This window comes from Dipodomys ordii, unplaced genomic scaffold (genome assembly GCF_000151885.1).
Source record: "Dipodomys ordii isolate 6190 unplaced genomic scaffold, Dord_2.0 Scaffold45, whole genome shotgun sequence".
NCBI classification, from domain to species: Eukaryota; Metazoa; Chordata; class Mammalia; order Rodentia; family Heteromyidae; genus Dipodomys; species Dipodomys ordii.
The window spans coordinates 1,178,336-1,206,091 of record NW_012267261.1 but is presented as its reverse complement, the minus strand read 5'-3'; the positions used below and the strand labels follow the sequence as shown (position 1 = coordinate 1,206,091).

General features: G+C 36.5%; 1 protein-coding gene across 4 annotated transcripts in view; it reads right to left on the bottom strand.

The window, feature by feature from the left end:
• Lpp (LIM domain containing preferred translocation partner in lipoma) overlaps positions 1-27,756 on the bottom strand; it is a 694,475-nt gene that overhangs the window by 87,790 nt on the left and 578,929 nt on the right. For all 4 annotated transcript variants that reach the window (XM_013019488.1, XM_013019487.1, XM_013019486.1 and 1 more), the window contains one exon: positions 20,908-21,077. In XM_013019488.1, coding sequence (XP_012874942.1) covers positions 20,908-21,077 — 170 coding nt within the window. The remainder of the gene's footprint in view (positions 1-20,907; positions 21,078-27,756) is intronic.

The following is a 27,756-nucleotide window of genomic DNA, read 5'->3' as shown; positions in this document are numbered from 1 at the left end:
TACATTGCAAAATCCAGTGCAAAAAGGTTTCTGAAAAATGAGCAAGAATTCTTCTCTTTCATTCATTGTTCACTTAGTGAAAAGGTGAACATAAAGACGACTTCCATATTTCAAGATAACCCATAGAAAGGGAGCCAAAGGGCATAAGTGACTGAGTCTGAAAGAGATGTTCAGTGAATCTGCCTTCATCTACTCTGTATGTCCATCCTCACATTAATCCATTCTCCATCCCATCCTGACTTTCTGTTGCCAACTGTACTACATGAAATGCTTCTTTGTCTATAAATATCTGTATACAATTCATTTTTACCACTGAAGGAATGTATGCACAACATGTATTTTTTCCCATATTCCTAATTTCTTGAACACATTATCATCAGGTACTTTTTCAGAAGGGAGGTGGCAAATAACTTCAAACTGCATGAATTTCTGCAAGTACAATCACATTCTTCAGAATTTAAAGGGCATCCTTTTATTTTTTTAAAGTTGTCACTTGAATTCAAACTCTTTGGAAAACATGCATAATAATCTTAATGATCCCATTGAGTAGTTTAAATTCAAATTGTGGAGCATTTGAAATACCATCCTGGCAGCACTTTCCATAAATTACTCTCAAATTCAACACACACATACACACACACACACACACACATGAATTCCCTCTCTCTCTCTTACAAATACCATACTAGCAAACCCAAATTATAGTTTCTTTTCTTCATATTCCATTTAAATTGTTACTTAGTCGATACATGAGTACTGTGGTATCTATTCATAAATTTCTGTATAAATTTTCTGAAAAAATCATTTTTTATGACAGGTACAAATTTGTATCTATTTCATTAAGATAAATGAAACGATTTCACTATAGAATTCTTGACTATAACCTGAGTTCATGCTTGTGTTTAGAAGTGCATTTGGATGTATGTTTTGATGTGTGGTAAACTAAGCCTAATTAAATCATTTACTTTCTGACACACGGTGCCCAGCAGTTCTCTTTGAACTTGTTGATAGAATGAGGTTTCTGAGGAGACAGCTGACCTAAACTACTACCTTGAGACGAGAACTGAATCGATACCATCTTGAAGTTTAATGATTAAAGGAAAAAAGTTCTTTTAAAGGGAAAAGAGAAAAGATTACACTTTCACTTTATTTCTAGAGATTTCCAGAAATATTATTTGTTTACAAAGTTTGCTGATGAAATATTAGAAAACAGGAAATATAAATATAAATGAGCAATGGAAAATTCTGTTTTTTTCTTTTCTTAATATATATGTATATATATATTTATACTGTACAGTTACATAAGCAAGGTAATGGGTCCATTTCCTATCGAGCATCGTTACACACTCTTTTATTTTTCCCCTACAATGAAAAATTCTGATGTTAATATACAGTTAAAATAAAGCAGAATTGCAAGTTTGTGCAATCCCCTAACTCAATCACATGGTCACTGTAAGAAAAATTTTCCCATAAACTTGAAAATAGGGATGTTCTTTGCTACTGAATTATACTGAAGTCTATCTCTGAGTAGAAAAGCACAGGAATATTTGATACCTGTTAAAACATCAATGAAACAGTAATCAGATTCTTGGAAATAATCAGAATATCAGAGACTGAATAAAGACTTTTTATGTGCGAATGGCTTCAGTCAAAAGTAACAATTCACTGACTTGAGAAAATTTCTAACAAGTAAATCCTCTAAACTATAAATGATGGCTGGGCACTAGCTGGTTAAAATAAAATGTATTGGGTAAGTTAGTATTTAGAAACTATCTCACCATATAAAGTTGCTTATTTTCCTTAAAAATGATTTTAAAGTGCTAAAGTTCATAAAGTTTATTATGCTTAAGGGCCAAAAGAAAATTGCTCCAGTGTTGTGAAAGTCAGAAGGAAAATTTACCATCATCATCCACAAATATTAACAAATGCCAGCCAAATTTGAGGCCTGTGCAGGGAGCCCCAGGGAACAGAGAGAGAAAGGACATAGTAAGACACAGTTTAGCAGAGGAGACAGGAAGGACTCTGGCATGCTTAGATAAACTACAACAATATTATCCCCTCAATCTTTCCCATCCTGGCCTACTGCTGAAGTCAGTTTATATCCATTTTGGAACTTAATCTACATTCCCCATTGATCCATTTGGCTGCCTGTTATCATTCAGTGAATTTCTCAAGGATTGACAATTTTGTCGTTTTTAAATGCCCATTAGAATGCTTGACATAGAGAGGATGCTTGGTAAATATTTATTAGCTAGACTTCAGTGGACTGGGTCACTTAAGCAGAAACCGAGATTCAGAGATCAGAAAATTAGACTTGTGAGCACAAGCAGTTAGGCAGACATAAGCAGAAATGAGGAAACACCCCAGACAGAAGGATTCCATTCCTCTTTATAGAGGTAGAATAAAAATTTCTAGATGATCCACATGCTAGACAAACCATTAAGATAATAGCCTTGTACCCTCCTATGGAGCACACTCCCAATATTAAGGTCAGTCATGTGCCTTGAAGTTATAATGACTATATGATCTTCCATCACAGGATTGAACCAAGAAGGGCAAAGAGGATGTAATGTGCAGGGACCTGCCCTCATTGTCTCAAAAAGGGCAGATATAACTTTATATACCAGGTAGCCATGGCATAGTTATCAAACCATTTGGAGAGAATCTATAAAGGAAGAGTCCTCAATTTCATGCCAAATAGCAATCCCAGCCTCCTGGATAATAAAACTTCAGGCCTTGACCATAGCATTCAGCCCTTATCTGAACTGCCTGCCTCCCATCTTAAGGTAGAATTATGTTTTACAAATAGATCATTTTTTCCATCTTCCTACTCTTCATGTGTTTTTTTCCCCTGTACCCTGGGCAACATCCTAATCTTAGACATTTCACTCCAAGAATCAAGGAATATCTAGAATAACCAGTGACACACTCCGAGTCAGAAACTGGATGTCTGACATCCAGGCTCAGTGCCTTAGCTTCCTTGAGCCTCAAGTTCTCTTACATCTAACTTAAAAATAACATCTGCCTTGTAGGATTATTGATTACATAAAATATAAAAACAACAACTATAAAAGCTCTTTAGGCATATGCATTTAAGTCTAAGATATGATTATGCAGGTGGTAAATGGCAAAGGCCATATAATTAACATAGCTGGAAAACAGATTCCATAAAGTTGGCAGTGTTAGGGTTCAGATTATGATACTCCAAACCATGATGCTTTGACATCCTGAAGACTTTGTAAAAACAACAACAACAACAACAACATAAACCCAACAACAACAAGAAGAAAGGTGGGAAGCAACAGAAACACCCAAAGGACTGAGGTCTTTCACCTTCTCCTGACTTCCTTGCCACCTGCTTTTCTTTCTCTCCAAGCTAGACAGGGGCTTTTCTCTGGTTCTTTTACATGACTAGACACAGTAGAAATATAATTACAATGGATCCTTTCCCCAGGACTCCCATCAACCAGGGAAGATTTTGACTCTTACAGCAGATGAAACTGCTCTGCACAAAGTCATTGTCTCCTACATTACCTACTTACTTCTCTATCCTCCCTGTACAAAGAGAACATATAAGCTTCTAGATCTCAGTGGGATTTGGGTATTTACTTTTCTTTCTTGAGATGGCCACACACACTTAGTAAGTTTGCATGTATACTCTGTCTCCTATTAATAAAGTCTACTGTCCATGTGTGTCAGACACAATTAACCATTCAGAGAGAAACTGAAACTAGATTTTCTCTCCTAATCTTAATTTCATCTAACAGCACTTGGGAACCAAGTTATTATTTTTTTCTGAACATATCAATGAATGAACTGATAAGCCAAGTGCTTGCAGCACACACATGCAATCCTAGATTCTCGAAGGTGAGATACTAGAGGAACATGTTTCAAGGCCACCCTGGGTAGAAAAATTCATGAAGCTCCATTTCCAAAAGAATCAGAGGACTTCAGTGGTGTGGTAAAAGTGGTAGAACACCAGCCATGCATGCATGTAAGCTAAGTCATACCCTAAAACTGGCTAATTATTATTATTGTTAATAATCTGGTTATTAAATAATTTTTGAAATTTACAAGCCTTTCTGATATCTGGGGGAAAAAGTCCCCTGTATTTTCGTGGGACTTTAATTTACTCTTCTGAAAATAGGGACCCAGATTATAGGACCTAGTTTATTCCAACTTTAGTAGCAGAAGGCTGACTTCCACTCAATTATACCAACAAAATGAACTTGAATTGTATAGTTCTATCTTAGCTCTTAACTACCCAAAAGGAGTGATTGTACCAATATGGCTTTAGGTTTTAGTACATATTCATTGCTATGAATTCCATTATGATGTCATCAGAGGAAAAACATGAATCTATAATAAGACTTTCCTTGAACACAAAATTGTTCTTCTATCCCAAATTTTTCTTCAGAATACCTTATTTAGAACAAATGTTCAATAAATCCTTACTAACCAATATACTGATTTATTTATCCTTTGATCCTGGAAGTAGAAATGATATTCAACATGGAAAATAGTTACTTAGAAATCAGAATTATTCAGGTCCATTCTTTTCCTCTTATCAAATCAATTTTATTTTCAAAGTTCTAGTGAAATGTTACCTCCTTTTAGAGGTTTTCCTAGATGCTGGTCCACCCATGTTTTGATCACAGGACAGAGTATGTCCTTTTCCCTGAGTTCTTGCTACTGCTTGTATCTCTCATACAGGTGAGTCTGCTGACTTTGTCGTGTTTTGTATCTTTTTGCACACCTGACTCTTTTTACCCCTCTAATACCCTGTGAGGGCATGGACCACGTATCATGTGGCTCTGCCTTCTCAACAACCCCAGCAGTTCTGTGAACCCAGAAGATACTCATTCCATGCCACTCACTCTTCAGATAAAAACATGCCAAAAGCATATGTTAAAATGCCCGCTTAATCCAAGGCAATGGAGACAGTTATCCCTGCTCTTTCTAGAATTCTCTTCTAAAAGAACTGACATGTATGCTTGAGAAAAATCTGACAGTACATTTTCACAAAAACAATCTTCTTCATTTTATTTGACTTTGAGCTTAATTAATAGTAATGCTTAACCTGCCACGTCTTAATTACATAAGCAAGTTAGTGAGTCTTATTGATCCATGCATGAGGAATTAATTCCAAAAGAGACTTTGACAAAAAGTTCCTTTATGAGGGAACACATCATTATTCCAGCAGCTCTGCCGGAATGACCTGCAGAGACTAAGCACAGAGACTCAGGCCAGTTGGGCTTCTTGCCACTTGTGACAATTTCCTAATGATCTAATAGGAATGTGCAATAACTATTAAAATAAAAAATCTATCTCTCAAGTAAAATATATCCTTAAAGGAAAATGTAGCCGGGCTACACAGTAACTTAAACATTAATGGGACCCTATTGGGTTTTCGCAAGATTCTTTCAAGGAAATGTCATATTAAATAAATATCCATTAAATAACTAAGTATATAGCTTGCATACCTAAAATAATAGGATATTTTAATGTCTACTCCAAATCAGTCTGATAATGCATCTATAGACCTATGGTCCAAAATCTTAAATAATGTCAAGTAACAGACTCTATGCTGCAACTCTAACTCCCTACATAGTAGTATTAGGGAATGGGGTCTTTCAGTGATAATTAGGCTTAAATGGGGCCAGGAGGGCAGAGATCTCAAGGGAGTTATTTGTGCCCTTATGAGAAGAGATACCAGAAAGCTTGCTTGGCACATCCACCCCACCACATTGGGAGAAAAATAGATGGCCTTATGCAAACCTTAGTACACTACTTCCCTGACTTTGAACTTCCAAATCTTCAAGACTATGAGGAAACCAATGTCTGTTTAAATTATCTGTTAGTCCATGGAAGTTTTTATAGTAATTAAAGTTGACTAATATAGTATAGTATTGGAGACTGTTTTGGGAAATGCAGATTAAAGTTTGGGAGTAGACTGAGAAGAAAGTCACAGGAAACAGCAGGAAAAAAATAAGCTTGTCCCTAAGGAGCTCAGGGTCTTACCTATTGTGAAGATGAGATTATCTATCAATATACAGGTGGACCTGTTGCAACAATGAGAAGTACAAGTTGTCATGACCAAAATGAGCTTTACAACGTCGGTGCAGGGGGGGTGTGGGGGGGAAAGGAGAAGGATTGGGATGGTGGGGGGGAGGGGGGAAGCTGGGAAGGGATGAGAAGGGTAAACAAAGGAGGAGATTATCTATTGATATGGAAAAGGGATAGAAATAGTAGTAAAAGAGAGGTAAATGATTATTGCAAAGGTATAGATACAAGTCGTGGACATAGACAGTAAGGAGTGCATGCACATAGTTGGGAAGGAATTAAGAAGGGAAACCAGGGGTAACCCAACAAGAAACTAAGAGTTGAAAATATGAGCCTTGCCTATTAGAAGAAGAAAACAGTTCTATCTGATAACTGTCATCTGTTAGCATGAATTTATTTGAAAGTGAGGGAGAAGATAAGATTTAGTATCTAGGAGCTCAAAATTCTGCCCAATTATTTTCCAAAGCCCTTGGTTTTGTATGCCTTGGATTTGTTAAGGTGTAATGTGAGTAAGTGATGAGTTCCTGTTTATCTCTGGAAGTAGGGAAAGAATGAGTATGTCCCATTAGGAGAAAATAAGATGGACTACATGTCATGCTATGAGGTTTTTGAGACAATTCAAATTAGGATAGTCATATAAGATGATGCTAAGTGAAATGAACTCCAAAACATGGATACAAGAAGTTTTTCTTTGTTGTTGTTTTTAATATACTATGTTATTTCTTGATTCTTTTGTATGTTCTTCCCCCTAAGGTATATCCCCTGTTGTCACTGTATTTGATTTTTGTACCCTGGTATTGTATATATGTTTGTCTGAATTAGGGAAGGGAAGGGGAACAACAGAATGGTGAGACAAAGGACAAAGGGGGAACCAGTGGAACAGCAATATACACAAGACAATATGTTGGAAATGATCTGCACAATTTGGGGGGATTAGGGAGGAGGGAAAGTAGGAGAAACGAGGGAAGCGGTAACAAGTTTGACAAGTTAGTGACATAACTGTAACCCCTCTGTACTACATCACCTTGAGAATAAAAAAAATTAGAATAGTCATGGCCACGGTAGTTAAAATGAAACTAATTGGAAATATATTCCTTTGAAAAGTGAACATTTATATATTTTAACCCTCATCTGGACAAAAAACTCATACCTGTATTCCTACCTACTTTGGAAGCTAATAGCTGAAGTTCTCAGTTTGAAGCAGCCCTGGCAAGACAGTTGATGAGAGTGTTTCTCTTGTTCTTGTTTTTTTTCTCTCAGTGGTCCTAGTGCTTGAACTCAGGGCCTGGGTGATGTCAGTGAGCTTTTTTTTGTTCAAGGCTCACACTCCCATTTGAGCCATTTCTGGTTTTTTGATGATTAATTAGAGATTAAAGTCTCCAGCTAGCTTTGAACCACAATCCTCAAATTTCATATGCTTAAATATCTAGGATTATAGGCCTGAACCATTAGCAGTGGTCACCTGCAGTGACTCACATCTCCAATTAAACAGCATGGAGTTGAAAGTAGAGGTGTGGCTCAAGTGAGAGTACTAGCCCTGAGGGAAAAAGTTAAGGGACAGTATTCTGCCACCGCCTTGAATTTAAGTGCAATACTAGCAAATCCCCTCACAAAAGTACAATACACATATAAACAGTTTTATATAAAGTGAACAGTTCTGAATGTTAGGGTTGGATAGTAAAGAACTGAGAGGAAACACAAGGGAAAGGTGGGGGAGGAGAGCAAGAGGCCTGCCATCAAGAGCAGATGGAACTCCTTTGAGACCCCTTTTCTGCAAGAAATGAGCTTGAGGAGAGATTTTTGGAAGCAGACTATTATTTATTTATTTAACTTCGCTATGGGAGGAATGAGTACAGCACACTCAGAGTCATCAGAATCCGTAAAACTTTTACTCAAACTCCTTGGCAACTTCCATGTGTGCAGAAAGTTGGTATGTTTGACCTTGAGCACAGCAGCTCTTATGATAATTCTATGGCTGGAAGCTAGACAGCTGGCATCCCTTGCACATCTTTCCCCTCAATCTTTGATATTTACATTGCAACAGTGACTCTGCTCATAGATTTCTGGAGCCAAGTTTTCTTCATCTTTTCTTACATTCACATAGTCTCAAGTCCAAGGTGGAACAAAGGACAAAAAAATAGTGTCTTAGCCAGGAGACAATGGCATTCAGCATAGAACAAGGTCACCTTCTAATCCCCATATGAAAGCCATGATAGACTTCCCAACTCTGGCAAGTTCTCTGTAAAGAGCTCACATAAGTAAAGTATCAAGGACTACAATGACTTTATTCCGCCATTATAACCAGGATCAATGCTGTTAGAGAGGTGGAAATAAAAGCCTTGCATGTTCATGAAAGGCTCATCTCGTTGGAGGAAGTTCCACGGAAGGCTTTTAAGTCTGGTTGATTCAGATTTTTTTAAAGAATGGAGATGGGAAAAGACATAAGGTAAACAGTGGTCTGGACACACACGCACACACACACACACACACACACACAAATACACACAGACCTCCACATCACTGTTCAGAAAAAGAGAGTAATTTTTAGCAAGAATAACAAGAAGAATGTATAAGAAAGAGAAGAGATAAGAGTAAAGAATAAAGAGGGGTAACAAGGCTCGACAAGAAATGTACTCATTGCCTTACTCATGTAACTGTAACCCCTCTGTACAGCATCTATACAATAAAATAAAATTAAAAAAAGAAGTATTTGGGTTCTCTTATGTATCCTGAGTTATAAAATCAGATATACAGATACCAAATTTAAATGTCTAATACTACTGCATTCACATCCCAGATCCTGAAAAAGATAAAATTTTCTTGTCATCTTATATAGAAATTCTTTGGAAATGCCCAGAATTCTATTATTTTAATGATTGTGTAGCAGGTGATTTCTTATACATTTTGAGGAAACCAAGCTTCCACAATCATATCAGTTACCATCCTTCAGATTCCATGGATTTAGAAACTAGCGATGCTCAGGAAAATAATCCAGGGAGTGAAATGTTCTTGATTGGTGACTCAAGTTAGGGAATATTCTCCTGTGCAGATTTTTAAATGTCTCTTGGGTCAGCCTTCTTTCTGACTTTTGTTCAGTGTGGTCCTCTCTGAGTCTTCATTTAACTATGCAACTATGTGAGGTAAGAAACAGTACTTTCATTTTTTATATATTTTGAAGCTAAAAGAGATAGTGAATGCAACTGGCCAAGTTGGGCATGACTCCCTCCTCCCTACAACTGCAAATACTTGTACAAGAGGGTTACACTATGTATTTGTGGGGGGGGGTGGTGTTTGTGTGCATGTATGTGTGTGCTAGTCCTGAGGCTTGAACTCAGACTTTGGGTGCTGTTCTTGAGCATTTTTTTTTTTTTTTGCTTAAGGCGAGCACTCTACCACTTGATCCACAGTGGTGATTAATTGTAGATTAAATAAGAGTCTCAAGGACTTTCCTGCCCAAATTGGATTTGAACACTTACTCTCAGGTCTCAGCATCCTGAGTAGCTAGGATTACAGCCATGAGTTACAGCTATTAGACTGGGGGTTATAATTTAATGTGCATTTGTGTATCCAATGATCCTTGATCAGTCACCCCTAGGGTATGATTTTAATTTAATTTTTTCACTCTGTCCTTAGAATCATTTGTTGCCTTACCCCAAACTCCTTAAATGAAAGACTGAATAGCTTACATAGAGTCCTTCAGCTTATTTTCAGGTTCACTTTTATGACTGATAGTTGAATTTTAATCTCATGCACATAACCTTATGCTCTGTTTTTATTTTTTCTTCTATGAGTAAATATAAATCTTCCTTTTGGGGTTGTGGAACAGTTCTGAAGATCCCCAGCTTCTATGCTATATTACCATTCCTTTATTCACCACAATATATAAGATATGAAACAAAACCAGAAATAAGCACCTTCTCTCTTTTTTCCTATTCTTTTATCTCTAAAGCAGGAAGTTTACTGAAACACTGCCAACAATTCACTCAGCCTAATGAAGTGTATAAGTAATGGGATTAAATAATCTTAAACCATTATTACAGTGTCCTGATGCTGACATTCATCCAAACCCTGGCAAACGTGGAGTGGTGAGTTCATGCTTGATTTAAAAATAAACAAACTAGGGCAGTAGGAAGGTTCTAGCATAAAGTTTCAGAGGCATTTAACCTGGAAATCTGAGGCCTTTCATTCTGGTTAGGACTGAAGTAAACACTGTCCTATTTCTACACTTTCCAACTACAATCTACAGACTCCAACATTTTCTAGGGATGTCTCTCTGGACTTGTAGCCACATATGGTTAAATCCTTTATGTCAGTTCCCAAAGAAAGCAGTTCTTTGAAGGCATTATCAAGGCTCATGGTTTCTATTCCTGCCTCTGCCATTAATAAACCATATGACCTCAGGCAAATCAGTCAGCTTTCTTGAGCTTGAGCTTCCTCAGCTATAAAATAACATTACTGAATTTCTAAGGTTCTTTCTCACCCTAAAAAAAATTCTAAATAGTTTGGAATAGGAATGAGGAGGAATATGATACATTTAGCTGGGTCTATTTGTTCTAGGTAACCTACTCACAGGTCTGTGCTTCAATAGTGAAGGGCTGGGACTATTTGAGGAAAGGGGCTGAATCGACCAGTGGCAAGATAAGGTAGTAAACTTCGATTCCACGATGGAAATGCTGTTGCTATTGTGGAATTTATGGGATAACTTAGATACTCTTAAAAAAAAAAAGGTGATTTCCCTAAGTATGTTTGATCTGCAAACCATTTTGTGCATGAGATCATTATGCTACAAAAATCTGTAGTGGAGCTGGGAAGGTGGCTCAGTGGTAGAGCACTTGACTTGCATGCCTGAGGCCCTGGGTTCAATTTCTTAGCACCACATAAGCAAAAAGAAAAAAGCTGGAAGTGGCGCTGTGGCTCAAGTGGTAGAGTGCCAGCCTTGAGCTGAAGAGCTGAGGGACAGCGCTCAGGCCCAGAGTTCAGGCCCCATGACCGGACCCCTCCCCCCAAAATCTGTAGTGTTCACTTAGATCATTTGTACTTGTGAAAGTTAACCTGGACAGTTCGTATCTTTTGTTGCCTGTATGTGTGACCATTTTTGCCTGTTACATTTTCTAAACCAAACTTAGAATTTTTATTTATCAACCCACTGAACTTCCCTTATTCTAATATTCTAGTATGGAATTTTGGGTTTTTTTCCAGAAAACCTGAAATCAATCACAGCATCTATAAATATTTATACTGAAAATATAAAGAAATCTAATGATATAACAAAAAAGATCAGAATAGAAGATACTTCTATGCAAGAGATTTGGAAAATGACAACCCAAAGAACATCAACTGTATTTCTAATGTTTTAATTCTTAAATTGGGTAATAGGTATATGGACCTTTGTAATGTTATTCTATATATCTTTATATGTGATAGAAGTATTACATTATAAGTAAACATATATGCATATCCCCATATACATGCATGAATTTAACTTTCACAATTCCCATTACAAAGATGTGAGTACTAAAATGATTCTGGGCATAACATACCTACATCCAAAGAAAAGACAGAAAGGAAAGTGTGTCTTTGACTAACATTTTTTTCTTTGATTTGACCTACAGCTTGTTTTGACTTACTCATTGTTTAATTTTTGTGAATTATTTTTCAATAAAAAATTTACAATGATAATTAATTTTTTCCAACCTGATATAAAATTTAACAAATTTTATTAAAATGTTTCTAACATTATCCTAATATTATAATCAAATAACAACTTGGGATGTTTTATTATCTAGTATCTGTGGTAGGATTTCTGTATTTTGTGGGGAGGGTCAACCTAAGTTTGGTATTAACCATTATGATCATGCTAGCCTTATAAAATGATTTGCGAAGTTTCTCCTGTCTCGTCAGTCTTTGAAAGTTGAAATAGCACAGGAATTATTTCTTCTTTGAAGATATAAAAAATTCTCTCATGGAAATGTCCTGAGTCTTTTTTAGATAGCAGCTTTGACTTCCTATCCATGTTTCTGAGGTTTTCAGAAGTCTCTCCTTGTATATTTTACATTTGCAGAGGATATACCCTCTTTCCTAAAATGTTTTCTATACTTATACTAAGAGCTTTCTCACTTGCAATTTTCTATAATTTTGTCTGTCTCCCTAAGGCTTGATTTATTTTTACCATTTATTTATTTGTTTGTTATTCAAAAAGCCATTTCCTGTACCGGCCATTTTAAATAATGGATTCTTTATCCTGTAATCTGCTTTTAACAAATTTTTCAAGTTAATTTGTTAATGCTCTTTCTTGATGAAACGAATGACACTAGCATTATTAGAAATTTAACTTTACTTCTCATTCTTTTGTCCAGGCAAGGTTATCTTCATCACCAACAGTTCTTCAACATGTATTTGTCTATCTTTTTATATACTTCTTAATTTTCTGCACTTTTATCTTTCACTCTGTTAGACAAAGTAGGAACTATCTATAATTGTCTTTCAGATTTTCATATGGTGTTTTTCTAAATCTTCCAATGGATTGTAAAGAAGATATAGTTTCTTTGTTGTATAGATCAATGCAAATTGATTAGATCAATTTTTAAAATTATATCATCCAACTCAAATAACTGATTTGTCAAAGATCAAAAGAAATGTGCTAAAGTTTTACAAATAGATTTATCACTTTCACCTCATCTCATCAATATTTTATGTTACATTTTTCATCATAAAGATATTTAACATGAAAGGTCCAAAGCTCCTCCTCATTGAGGAATTAAAACATTGCCAATAAAATAATGTGGTTATATTTTTGTTGTTGATTTGATAGTTCTGATCATTTTCTTTTGACTTATATAATTTTTTGGCCATATTATAGGTAATTAATATTTTCCTTTAAAAAGTGTTCTTCTGAAAACTATATTAAAGTATTAAATTACAAATATAACTACTTTTGATTTTTAACTAGTAGTTTGAGTGGTTCAATGTCACTCATTTTATCTTGAACTCTTGTACTGTATATCTTGATTAATTTATTCATCAAGTAGAATACTTTACTTTTTAGAAAGTGTATTTAGGTGGTATATGTTCTTTTTAAATGTCCACAGATAGGCTGGGCAGCAGTGGTTCATACCTATAATTCTAGCTACTCAGGAGGCTGAGATCTAAAAATTGTGGTTTGAAGCCAGTCAGAGTAGGAAAGTCCATGAAACTCTTATCTCCAATTAATGTCCAAAAAGCTGAAAGTAGAGCTGTGACTCAAAGAGTAGCCTTGCACAAAACAGCTCAGGAACATAACCTAGTTCCTAAGTTCAAGCCCTAGAAAACACACACACACACACACACACACACACACACACACACAATGTCTATGGATATTTAAGAGACTGTAAGGCATAATTTGATATATTGTTATGCAGCGTACACTATGTGTACGTGTAACCACATTACTCACAAGCTCCTATATGTACACATATATGTGCAAAGTTATATATACCAGGATATAAAAGGAATGTGTAGGAAAATGTAAACTGTCATATTTAGATGAAAGAATTACATGCTTTTATCCTTCTAGTCAATTTTTTCTCAAATGAACATGTAATACTAAATACATTTAAACAAACTAATATAGTAAGAATGATTATTCTTATGTCAGTATACTTTCAAGTGTCTAAAAATAATGTGAAGGACAGAAGTCTAAAATTCAGTTCAGATTTAATTTTTTATTTTCAAATTTTGAAGACAACAGGAAAAAAATACCTATGAAAAAGGAAACAGCAACAGCAAAGGAGATTGCCATTCATTTCGCTGGTGGATTTGAGAATCCAAGGTTCTGGTCAAATTGCAGTTCTGATATTCATTGTCTATGAAACTAGGCAAGCTGACATGTTCTGGGACTTTATTGCTTGTTACGAAAAAGGAAAAAACAACAAATATGTTACCTATTTGCTAGGTTCATCTGAAAATAACATGCCATATATGAAAAGTGCTTTGTAAAAGTTAAAGCACTAACCCAATTCTTAGTGGCTCTGATTATTTTCAATTTTAAACAAAAGAGTTTTTTGCATAATGACTGCAGATAATTCAGGGAGAATATGGCTTTTCATGGGTAGCTCTGTAACATTGCAAGACATGATTTGTATATATAGTCATCAATTAAAATCTTGGAAATGGAAGGTTCTAATTATGTCTGGCTTTGCTTTAAATATGAATAATGATTTGTACACACTATCTCTGTGTCTTTGGGAAGTAGATCATTTGTTGTAGGGTGGCATCATATACCCAGGAATGAAGAGTAAGTTATAAGCACTGACCTTAAGTCTTCATTTTCATCTTTTGCTATGAAAATATCAAAGCTGCATTTATCAAATGGGACTAATAATCTCCCCCTTGTCTACCACAAGGTTCTAATAGGGATGCTATTACAATAACAGATGGCCCAGGAGCAGTATAAAATGTAAAGTTGAATGAATGGAAAAGATAACTTCCTAGAAGTTCAAGTGGTTAAACAGTAGAGTTAAAAAAACTTTATCTTTCTTGGGAGAGAGTTACTGAGGTCTCTTCTTGTGCCAGTGCCAAGCTGTTTTAATTACTATGGCTTTGTAGTAGAGTTTGAAATTTGGTATTGATATTCCTCCAGCACTGTTCTTTCTGTTAAGGATCGTTTTTGCTATTCAGGGTCTTTTATTGTTCCATATGAATTTTTGGACAGCCTCTTCTATTTCCTTGAAGAATGAGGTTGGGATATTGATAGGAATCACATTGAATTTGTAGATAACCTTGGGAAATATTACCATTTTCACAATGGCAATCCAGGAGCATGGGAGGTTTTCCCACTATCAAAGTTCTGTTTTGATTTCCTTTTTCAGGTTTTTAAAGTGTTCATCATAGAGATCCTTCACTTCTTTTGTTAAGCTAATTCCTAGGTATTTTATTTTTTGTGGGGCTATATGAATGGAGTTGTTTTCCTGATTTCAGCCGCACTCTTCTCATTGTTGGCATACAGAAAAGCCATTGATTTTTGAGGGTTAATTTTATACCCTGCTACTTTGCCAAAGTTTCAAATCAGTTCGAGAGTTAATGAGCTGAGGACAAAATATCAAGAAGAAATTGTGTGTGTGTGTGTGAGTGTGTGTGCACATGTGTGCATGTAGCTAGACAGAGGGAGGACAAGAGGGAAATACATCTTGGACATTAGAGAACAGAGGTGGACAACTAAGAGACAGAATAAAATTGAGAACTGGTGGCCCGAGCTTCTAATCCTAGCTTCTCAAGAGGTTGAGATCTGAAGATCCTGGTTTGAAGTTAGCCCAGTCCATGCAGAAAAGTTTATGAGACTCTTATCACCAATTAACCACCAAAAAAAGCCAAAAGTGGGGCTGTGGCTCAAGTGGCACCAACCTTGGGCAGAAAAGCTAAGGGATATTGCCCAGGCTCTGAGTTCAAGCCTGAGGACTAGGTACAGCCCCCACTCCACCCCCCAAAAAAATCACAGAAAAAAAAACTCACAGAAAATATAATTAAACACACAAAAAGAGAGAGATAGACAGACAGACAGACAGAGACAGAGACAGAGACAGACAGATGGACAGACAGAGAGAAAGAGAGAAGTTCATAGGGGATTTTACAGATTTACTCAAAACTCTTGGTTCCTTTTCCAATACCCACATAAGGCTCTGACTATAACTGCTTTAAAAATATTTTATTAGGAGAACTTGAGTATATAAAAGGACAAATTTCCTGCAGAGGTACAAAAGCCTAGCTCTTAATGGAGGTTGAAGAGTTAGACTGTTTTAACTGTAGCCATTTAGTGCCGTTAGGGAGCAAAGGCTGCTAGTGCGTCAGTCATTAATGTGCCAAGTTCAGGTACCTTAAAATGTTTAGTCTCCTGTGGAGTTGGCTCTCTATTTCCAGAGGTCTTTTAGTTCCTGGGATTTCAACTTGAAGAAAAATGTCTGTACTAGCTTCCACTATTATTGAGTTAGGACTTGGATTCTATCCACTCTGCATAAGAGCCTTGGTTTAGTGGAGGATCCTTGGCTACTGTTTCCTAAACAGACTTGTGCTGAGAATTTCTGATGTGCTGTGTCCCTAGGTCCAGGCTCCTTGGCAACAGTAAGAAGAAAACAGCAATTTCTTTTGTTAAATCTGCTCTAGGAGAGAGCTTGTCTCATTAGGAGCAGAGGGATACACAGGCAGAAGGCATGCTGTTGCTTTCATATGCAGAATCACAAAAAATCAAGGACCTTTTCTCATATCTGTCTTCATATTGCTGCCGTGAAGTCCATTCATTTCAATGTTTTTAATTTTTTTATTTCTATATTTTTATAGCGGTTACAGGCAGGACATTGCCCTAAACTTAAAATGCCTTTTATATTGTACTACATACAATACTAGAGAAAGCAATGACAGTAATGATAGTAAATCACATTAAGCCTTTACATGAGTAAATGTTTGCATGCTATACAAAATATCACACTTGTCTCTTTAGTCTTTCTTATTGAAGGTATGAAAGAAATTATTATCTTCCTTTAATAAATGATAACATTGAGTACTCACAAGTTAAATGACTTGCAAGCATATGTTCTCATTCTAACCCTGTGTTAACCTTTTCATTATTGGTGTAATTATCAGTTGAATATAAAAAAAATACAAGATTTACCCAAGAGCATACTGAGTTAAAAGTAAGATAAATACATTCAATTTATATTAATTTATTACTCAAGGAAGTTTCGTGCTCTTAATTTTTAATTTGTTCATTATTCAAAGCTGTAAGAACACTGAAAACTAAGTCTTTAATATATTATTTCTACCAAAATGGAAAAAAACCTTAATTGGCATTGCCAAAAACTATGTAATTAAATAATAACTATGACTAGTGTACTTATTAAATTAGTTCAAAATAATATAAAAACCTCTTTAATTAGGGTGATTATACAGTTTAATATATGAGATATACAATTTAGTATAACTCATTATTGATAATGGTTCTGTAGACGGGGGAAATCTTTCAAGTAAAATGTAGCAAGATGCCAGATATGGGGGTACACACCTGGAATCAAAACAATTGGGAAGATGAGTCAGGAGGATAATGAATTTGAAGCCAGTCAGGGTAAACAGCAAGACACTATCCCCCCTCCCAAATTAAAAACCACAAACCTCAAACAACAGCAAAATAAATGTAACAAAGTAAAGCAAACATCCTCCAAATTATGTTATACTTGACTTGATAATGTAAGTTTTAAAAATATTTTTTAAAAAAGCAATTCCAAAACTAAAAATGTGAATTCAATTTTCCATAAGAATATTACTTATAATGCTAAAAGACTATAATATACCTAATACCTTCTGATTGACAAATGGTTTTAAAATGAACTAAGTAAACATAATATAAATCTAATAGATAAAAAGTTAAAAGTCAGGGATTATTAAAAATCAAAAACTATAGGCATATTCATATTAGTTTAGCAGATGCAGAACAGAAAATATATATGTAAGGAGAATTAAAATGCCATATTGAATTAATTAGGCTAACTACTATCACTTATTCACAAAGATTAAGAATTTAAAAAATGTGTTAATAACTAGGAATTTATTAATCATGAAAAGGAATCTGTGTTCAACTCTGCATTTTATCTAAAAAGCATGTAAATACTTAATTTAAATATGATCTTAAATTTGTCAGTAGCCAATTTAGGAAGAAACAAATTTAATTTTATTAGCCTGGCTGATTCTGTGATGGAGAGTATCGAATATAGCTGATCCTTACACAAAACCAAATAAACCACTATGCTTATTCTACCAATGAGATACAAAAAAGAGAATAAAAAATAAGGGTATATCAGTTATTGCTAAGAGACTAAGGTTTCTTTGCTTTGCATAGGACATCTTTTAGACATTGCTCTTCAAGTAATAATTATCTTAGTAAGAGTAGTTGAGTGAATCATAGAGGCAATGGTTCTTGTTCTAGGGCCTTTGGTTTTGAGAAAGACATATATAGTTCTGTGGTTGTCCCTAACACAAAGCCTTGTTTTCTTTTATTCTCCTTGTTTCCCCATCTTTTTACACAGCACTTGTGTAACTTACTGGATTAGGAAATTTTAGAAGAAACTGGAGTGCTAACACCATCTGAAACCATGTGTTGAACTCTGGAACTGAGATTGAGCAAGGGTCTTTGAGCAAGCATAATTTAGTTTTGATAAAAATTAAATGACATTTTAGAGTTGTCATGGATAGAATTCATGAAAGAAAAAAATCTCGATTAAATGCTCTTAGGAAGACAAGTAAAAAAAAAAAGATGGTTAAGAACTTCTGTCATTGAATTTAACAAGTGACTACATAGTTAATAGATAGTTTCCCAGGCTACAAGCGTACAGGCACACATGACCAAGTCAAAGGGGTTGGCATGCTGAAAGAATCAGAGGTTCATGCTTGCAATGGAGATTGAGATCTAAGCTGACACACTGTACAAATCCATGTCTAGGGTCATATTTTCCTAGTTTTATTACACATCAGGAAGACAAGCAAAGCATTAAAAATGGCAGAGGGGAATAACTGAGAGATAAAACAACTGCCTGAAAGCCCAGCAAACCTCATTATAGATACAATGCTCAGAATAGTAAATAAATGCACACATCTATTAAAACGAATCTCAGGTTAACACTCATTTCATTGCTTCATCTTGAGGAATCTTTGGGGAAAATGCTACAGTCTCCCTCACTATATAGTTGGGGAAATAGCTCACAATTTCCCAAAGAAACAAAAACATTAAGTGATGGAACCCAATGCAAATCCATGTTCTCAGTGTACTATTACATTGTTTCTGATCAGTGTCTTCAAGATTTCTGGTTCACAAGGGATAAAAAGAATAGCCGAAGAAAGCTGTGAGCAGAGTACCATTAAAGTAGCTATTGAAAAAAATGTAATCATGTAGTGTCATGTAGTGTCACTGTGGACTCTGCTAATGTCACTGTTAGAACTCAGGACAGGAAATAATTATAAAGACCGTCCTACCCAAGTCACGGTGAATATTTAAAGAGGAGGGAGGTACTATAGAACACATTTATTTTTCTTTTCAAGGATATTTTCAAGATTGTTTTTGAAACATTTTATGACTTAAGCGTGGCAAGCTTTTGCTTACTAGACATTTTTTCCTTCTAGATCAACTAGACATTATTGCATTAATCTTTTTATTTTAAACAAATTAAACATGCAGAATTTGCACAAGGTAAAGGATCCGAAGTGTGAAAAGGTGAATAAAGCCCTGGCTATGATACTTAGGACAGAGCATAAGAAGATGATTTTCTCAATACTCCTGTATTCTCACTTCTAAAAATAAAAGCTGTGCAAATCTTAAGATTTTTTAATCTTAAGAATTCTTTTCCGGCTCTAGTAGTTATGCATTACATGTGTCCCAGTTGCCTTTGGGAGGGAAGTAAAATAAAATTGAACTGAAGAACTGCAAGCAATATTGCATCCTTAATTGCATCTTAATCTTGAAGAAATTATTTTGTGTATGTGAGTGTGTGCATGTATATGCAGGCCAGCCCAGGGGTTTGAACTCAGAGCCCAGGCACTATCCCTGTGCTTTTGTACTCAAGGCTAGCACTCTACAACTGAGTCACAGCTCCACTTCCAGTTTTTCTGGTGGTTAGTTGGAGACAAAAGTCTCAAGACTTTCCTGCCTGGGCTGCCTTTGAAATAGGATACTCAATCTCAGCCTCTTAAGTGGCTGGGATTATAGGTGTGAGCCACTGGGGCCTGGCTAACTTTGAATAACTTTTATGTTGGCATACGTCGGCACGGCAGTCAAAGTATGATTGTTTTGTGGATCTGAAAAAAAAGAAGTATTACTTTTCCTGCAAATACATGTCAAATGGATCATGCAGATAGAAAGCAAATGTACCTTATTAGATTCTTTGAAAAGTTTGTTTATTCATTAAACCACTCTAGCAGAAGATATTATAGTGGATTAAGTAGCTCTAAAAAAAAAGTGAAGATGATGTGACAGTATATTTAGTTATACTCCTGTTTTACTTAAATATAGTTGTGTTCTTTCTAAAAAAAGAAAATAATTATTAGCTCAGTCCGCAGTGCTACTCATTCAGCTTAAGGTGCTCTATAAAGAGTTTCTCTGCAACACTGAAAGCCTGCTGAATACAGTGGTTAAGAATCTTTTGGACTAGATAAGAAGTCCAGAAGTGCGGAATGCCTATAATCCTAGCTACTCCTGAGCTGAGGATCTGAGGATCTGAGGATCTCGGTTGGAAGCCAACCTGAGCAGGAAAGTCCTTGCTTCTCTTATCTCCAATAAACTACTCAGAAAAAACTGTAAGCAGTACTGTGGCTCAAGTGGTAGAGCACTAGGCTTGAACACAAAGAAACTCAGAGACAGCATCCAAGCCCATAGGTCAATCCCCAGGACTGGCAAAAAAAAAAAAAAAAGAATCTAGAAGTTTGGAAGAGCACTGACAATTCCAGAAATCTGTGAAGTTGCTCCTAATATGACTGGAATTTCAAGTTCAGGGGGAGATTTAATAATAAGATGTGTGACTTTGGAACTTGGGAAGGCTCCTGAGATTCCAGGAGAAATATGCTAGCTTGTACATGTAAGCTTGAGAACCACAGGCTCTTGAGCCTACCAGCAGACCACTAATTGAACCGCAGCCCCATCCCAATGCACTCTTTTGACCACATATAAATGGAGAATATAGGGGAAGAACAAATGGTATGTCAATTTACACATGTGCACATATTTTAAACTCTAGTGAGGAATTACAACATGATGGCTGCATTCTATCAGTAGTGCTTAGCATTTGGCCATGGAAGACAAAGCAGGTAAGGACCAAAAGTGGAAGAACTTACAATGTAGCAGGGCTCGCAGTAGGCTTTCTTCTCCACCGCATAGAAGGGCTGCCCTCGGAGCTTGTTGCTGCAGATGATGCAAGTGAAACAGTCCACATGGAAGACCTGATCCATGGCAGTGCATCCTGTACCTTCCCCAACCACATTTTCCCCACAGCGAGCACAGCGGCCTGCAAGAAAAAGGAGTTTGCTACAAACAATGCACTTCTTGGATCTTTTTCTTTTCCTTTCCTTTCCTTCTTTTCTTTCCCTTTCCCTTTCCCATTCCCTTTTCCTTTCCCTTCCCTTCCCTTCTTTTCTCCCCTTCCCTTCCTTCCTTTCCCTTCCCTTCCCTTCTCTCCTGTCCCTTCCCTTTCCTTCTCTCCTCTCCCTTCCCTTCCCCTCCCTTTCCTTCCTTTCTTTGTTTTGTTCTTCCTTTCCTTTCTCTATCACCAGCACTGAGTCTTAAACTCAGTGCCCTTAACCTTTTTGCCCAAGGCTGGTGCTCTACTACTTGAGCCACACATCCAATTTTGACTCTTTTCGGATTAATTGTAGATATGAGTCTCATAGATTTTCTTTCCTGGGCTAGCTTCAAACCATGATTTTCATATTTCAGCCTCCTGAGTAGCTAGGATTACAGGTGTAAGCCATCAGATTCTGGCTTACTCTTGGATCTTTCTAAAGAAGCCAATGTCAGGAAATTAGTGTTGGGGCTGGGAAGGTGGCTCAGTGGTAGAGTGCTTGCCTTGCGTGCATGAGGCTCTGGGTTTGATTCCTCAGCACCACATAAGCAGAAAAAGCTGGAAGTGGTGCTGTGGCTCAAGTGGTAGAGCGCTTGCCTTGAGCTGAAGAGCTGAGGGACAGCACCCAGGCCCAGAGTTCAGGTCCCACAACCACCACCACCAACAACAAAAAGTAGTGTTAAGCTTCTATATTACAAGTTTAAGAGGAATATAATTCAAAATGCTGGGAATGAAAGTCACAATCTACAGAATAATCCAAGAAAGTCTTTTTCCGTGGAGAGTCTAGGCCTCCAGTAAGAATGTGAAGTATGTGGGTATGAACTCAAACTCCAATTCTTCTCACAAAAGCTTTGGTTGTCAAACCTCTGCAGTCAGCCCTGTGACCGGGAGATCACACAGTAGTCAGTCTCTTATTTTCAGAGAACTCTGACTGCTGAAAAATAATCTCTTCCATGAGACCCAGGATATACCATCTTTATTCTAATAGCTACCTGTTACTTACAGTTCTGTCTTCTAGGGCTCATGAAAAAATTCTCTTATTTTGGACTTGATGCCTTCTAGTATACTAACAATTCAGTTAGTGCTGCTTCTCATTCTGTTCTTTAGTTCGAGTATCCTTAGATCTTGCAATGGTTTCTCAAACTGTGATGCTAATAGCACTCCTGACCTGACACTGGTTGTCACTATCTACCTAGTATTCTGCAAAACTAGAGCATTCTTAAATCTACCAATGGGGAATCTGATGTGGATATGGACATCAAATTAGGCAAAATAAATAAACATATTAAGTTTTACATACTAATAGTAAATACAGTACTTGCCAGCATACCCAAGAAGCTATAATTCCCAGCACCACCACCACCAACAACAACAAAAAGAAAAACACACAAAAAAAACAAAGGAGAAAATCAAAACCAAAAAACCATATTAAGACACATACATCAGTGAGAGTCACTATACTACCTGTGATCTGTATCTTTATCTGGTTTTTCTTTCTTTCTTTCTTTTCTTTTCTCTCTCTTTCTTCCTTTCTTCTCCTTCCTTCCTTCCTCCTTTCTTTCTTTCTTTCGTTCTGTCTTTCTTTCTTTCTTTCCTTCTCTTTCTTTCTTTTTGTTTGTTTGCTTGGGCACTCTACCTAAGCTCTTGTGCTCAAAACTAGCACTCTATCACTTTGAGCCACAGCCCCACTTCTGGTTTTCTGGTGGTTAATTGAAGATAAGAGTCTCACAACCTTTCTTGCCTGGGCTGGCTTTGAACAGCAATCCTCAGATTTCAGTCTCACCAGTAGCTAGGATTATAGGTGTGAGCCACTGGCATCTGGCTTTATCATGGAATTCTTGAGCTAGCAGCCAGGTTATGTCTAGATTTCCTCTTTATTATTTGTTTTGACTAACTAAAAGAAATAATAGGTAAATATGAGACCATTGAATATATCAGGAAGTAATTGCAAGCTTTTGCATATAAATTATAGCAAACCTAGTGTTTCATAGATGTCAGACATTTTTTTAACCTGGACTTCTCTAATTTCAAATATACCACAACTTATAGTTAGATAGGAAACTGAGTCACAAAAATGGTTAACCTTAAGCCCAAGCAGTCTAGCTTCAGTGTCTGTATTCCTAACCATTTTGCACAGTTGCCTTTTCTGGTGTGGGTACATCAAGATCTGCTATTCTGGAGCACTGTGGACTGACTTTTCACAGGGGGTACTTTCAGCACCCAATCACACTGGATTGACAACCACTTCACACACAGAACTGGGAGGACTAAATATTTCAACTTAGGAGAAAAGAGTGAATATATTTCTAATTCTCTCTGGGCTGCACTTTTCTGTGGGAAGTATTCCTTTATATTCTGTTGCAGGATTAGAATGTGTCTTTTAAATAAGACTCAAATTATCCAATCATTTAATATTGTGTGTGTGTGTGTGTGTGTGGTGTTGTTGTTGTTTGCTGCTGCTTGAACTTAGGTCCTTGGCTATCTTACTTATTTTTTGTTTGCTCAAGACTAGGGGACTCTCCTTCTTGAGCTATAACTCTACTTCTGGCTTTTTGCTGGTTAATTACAGAGAGGGACTTTTGAATTTGTCAGCCCAGGCTGGCCCTGAACTTTGAGCCTCAAGTCTTAGCCTCTTGAATAGTTAGGGTTAGAGGTGTGACCCACCAGTACCCTGCTCAATAGTTAATATTAAATATCATATTCTTGACACTTGATATTTTGTATAGTATTTGCAAAAGACTTGGTAGCTGGTTTTTAAAAAGTTCTAACCTAAAGATATTATACCTATTTTTATTATTAGACATATAATTGAGAAGACTTTAAAATTCTTCTACTTTTGTTTTTTTTTTTGGGGGGGGTCTGGTTGTGGGGCCTGAACTCTGGGCCTGGGCGCTGTCCCTCAGCTCTTCAGCTCAAGGCTAGCGCTCAACCACTTGAGCCACAATGTCACTTCCGGCTTTTTTTCTTTTTGCTTATGTGGTGCTGAGGAATCGAACCCAGGGCCTCAAGCATGCAAGGTAAGCGCTCTACCACTGTGCTACCTTCCCAGCCCCTACTTTTGTTTCTTATTACATATGTTATTGTGATTATTATAAAAACAAAACTCAAAATCTTTACTGCTTTACAAGAAAGTTAGCTATGCTATGCTTACAAATAATGCTAAAATTCTGAGCATTTCATGTCATCAATGAACAACATCTCATTAGGAAAACATAGGACATTAACATAAAGGGACCCTTAATTTATGTGAATGCTAATAAGAACATATTAGTTTCTGTTTGAAATGGTAACTTTAAAAATAGTATAGCTGTTAAATCAAAGTTAATGAAATTATTTTTCTCTATTACTCTTTTCCTTTTCCTAAAAGGCAAAAAGGATCACTTGACAACACATCAGCCCCTTACCAGGAATCTGTGGATCACACATTGAAAACAAATAATTCTGGATGAGTAGAGAATAGACTATTGATCATAGTGGTCTCTTCGGTAGCTATAGGTGGCATTTAAAAAAATCTAGATCACAAATGCTCAAAGTAAAATATGTAGTGTCCAAGAGCTGGAGCGTATTTGGTTTATGAATAGTTGGATACCTATGTATGTGCATCTACGAGGAAACTTTTATCAGTGATGTAAGGGTAAAGATCATGTTGGAGAGATAATCTTTGAATTTTCAGTGTACTCAACACAGCCCAGCATCTACTCTGAGCATTGCTACAGTTTGCTCCTGGGTAACATTACAAATGGATTAAGCATCATGGGCACCTTTTATAACTCTGAGACTACATACCTCCAACAATCACATGAAGAAATGTATGGCACAACACAGTTATGGAAATATGCAAGGAAAATCACCTCTGAGAGGGTTGGGTAAAGGTTTTATGGAGAAATAAACATTCGATTTTGACATTTTTTTAATGGGATTAGACAGGTGGGGATGGAAGAGAGAGAAAAACAACAAGAAAAAAAAACACCTCTAGGTTTTCCAAAGAAGGAATGAGTGTTTGTGGTTTGCCAGATTCAAAAATACTGCGGTACCTGGGGATGAGACAATTGAGTTTTGTCTTCTCAGTTTATGAAAGCAGATGGACTGTATTCATAAAAACAACTTTCTTCTTAATGCTGGAAGAATATTCTCTCAGAGTAGGTCAGGCTAAAGTGTTGAACCCAAACGTGACCAGCTCTGCCTTCTGTACTTTTCCTATTCTTGAGATAAATTGGGGACACTGGCCTCAAGGGCAGTCAGTCTGGCACCTTAAAAATTCACAAGCTTAGAAAAAAAGAGCGAAGAACTGAAATTAAAAATAGCTCTACCCATCAGCAACACAAAAAGGTGCCCAAATGTTCCCTTTTCACATTAACAAAAATATACAAACTAAGCCTTTTAGAGAAGCATTTGAACTGCAAAGAAAGCTTTTCAAGCACACAGAGAATCCCTGCCTCTAGAGGGACTTGCACTACACTTTATTAAAAGCACACTACAAACTTAATGCCCATCTCTTAGACAAGTGTCTCGGCAGTTTAAACAAGAAAAGCCAGAGGAATGGTGCCAAGCTTCAAGGCATCAGAGCATGAAGGAAACACAGTTGATCTGAGGGCAGTTAGAAGCCAGAGCTCTGTTGCAGGGCTGGTGTGAAGAATGTCTTCGTGGTGCTCAGCACAACAAATTAAAAGAACCAAGAACAGTGGCCCAGAGAGCCTGCCAATTTTGTCTGTGAATGAAGTTTCATAAAACATCCACATCTAAATCTTGCTTATCCATTAGTACATGTTTTTATACAGCTTTACATTGTCTGTGGTGCCACCCGTGGATTCTTCCCACCCTTCTTCTGTTTCCTACCTTCAGTAATCTTGCCAGTATTTCTGAAGCACTGGCTTTCTATCATCATGCTTAGCAGTAAATCAGGTTTCTCTATTCCTGGGCCTTTGTAATAGCTTCCTCATTGCTCACATAGCTCTGGTTTGCCCATTCTTTGGACAAAAGGGTTTAGGGAAGTTTTAAGAACTGAGATGAATTTGCAAGGCTGGGAGAAAACTTCACATTGTTTTAGGGCAGAGCCGCCCTAGCAAAATCAACAGATTAAACTAAGGTGGTAAAGTAGTAGAATATGGGTTTATTAATTAATTAATTTATTTTTGCTGGTCCTAGGGCTTGACCTAAGGGCCTGGCCAACTGTCCCTGAGTATATTTTTGCTCACGGCTAGCACTCTACTCTAGAGCCACAGCTCCACTTCTGTCCCTTTTTTGGTCATTAATTGGAGATAAGACACTTATGAACTTCATTGCCCAGGCTAGCTTAGAACCATGATCCTCAGATATCAGTCTCCTAAGTAGCTAGGATTATAGATGGAGCTTGGAATATGAGTTTTGATATTTATTTTTAAGGGTAGTTTGAATTTACTTTTGTTATAATGTACAAATAATCACTTTAATTCAAAAAGGTATTAAGTTAAATTAAAACACACACACACACACACACACACACACAATCTCCCAATGTTGTCAGGGAAAGAAGTTTAGAATTGGGTGACAAAATCTTGGGTGACAATGTAGAAGAGATTAAATGAAAGCTGAGCCACCTAATGATAAAGAGATATTATGAATTTTGACTTACATATAATTCATTCATATCTGTGTAATGTTTAGCTAAGATCTTCAAGTGAAGAGATAGATTGAAAGGGCAGTCCCATACAGAATTGCAAAACAACCCTGATTTAAATATATGCATAGTGATAGAGTGTAACAACAACAAATCATCCTGTGTTTTTTTCTGGTCTAAGCACTACCCTAAGTAAACATGCTCTTGCTTAACCCTACTAACCCTTATTCATTATTCTTATCCCAAGATGAAGTTATCAAAAGAAGAACACAATGGAGCTGACATTGGAGAAAGGTTTGACTTCAAAGGCTCATTTTCTTCATCAGTGCATGATTTTCTATTATTAACCATTTTATTATTTAATCATGATTCTGATGTTCTTAGCATTGTTCAAGAACAGGACCCACTACTATTCCCAAAGAAGAGTCAGCATAGCTACACTTCTGTAAGCCTTTAAGTCAGGCATCTTAGAAGAAATGCAAAATGGTTGAGCTACTATTGAAACAGATCTTGTGTTGCTTCCTAACAGGAAAGATCACATGTTGTCTTCCAACCCCCACCTCTATAATTGATATCTTTAGTATGGGTAGAAACTAGGAAATAATGAATTTTGGAGGTCGTCTAGGTCATTTTCATGCAGTAGGTATAAGAATCACTTCTGTAACAGGTATTTTGTGTATGTATGTTTATATATACACATAGATCCATATCTATAGCTACATGAATATATATAGATTTGCATATATTTACAAGCCGTATTTTGTCCTGGAGTATTGGAAGTAGTTCAAAGATTCAAAAGAACAGCATCCTAGGAAAATTAATATTGAGCTGCTAAACGCAGTGATTTGGATACTATCATCCTTAGTTCTGACCTTTATTAACTTGCTAATATACACACAAGTAGTCATAGCAACAACTTTTTGACAACTTCCTTTCTCAGAAAAATCACCAGTTAAAACACACACACACACACACACACATACACACACACACACACACACACACACACACACACACACACATACCACA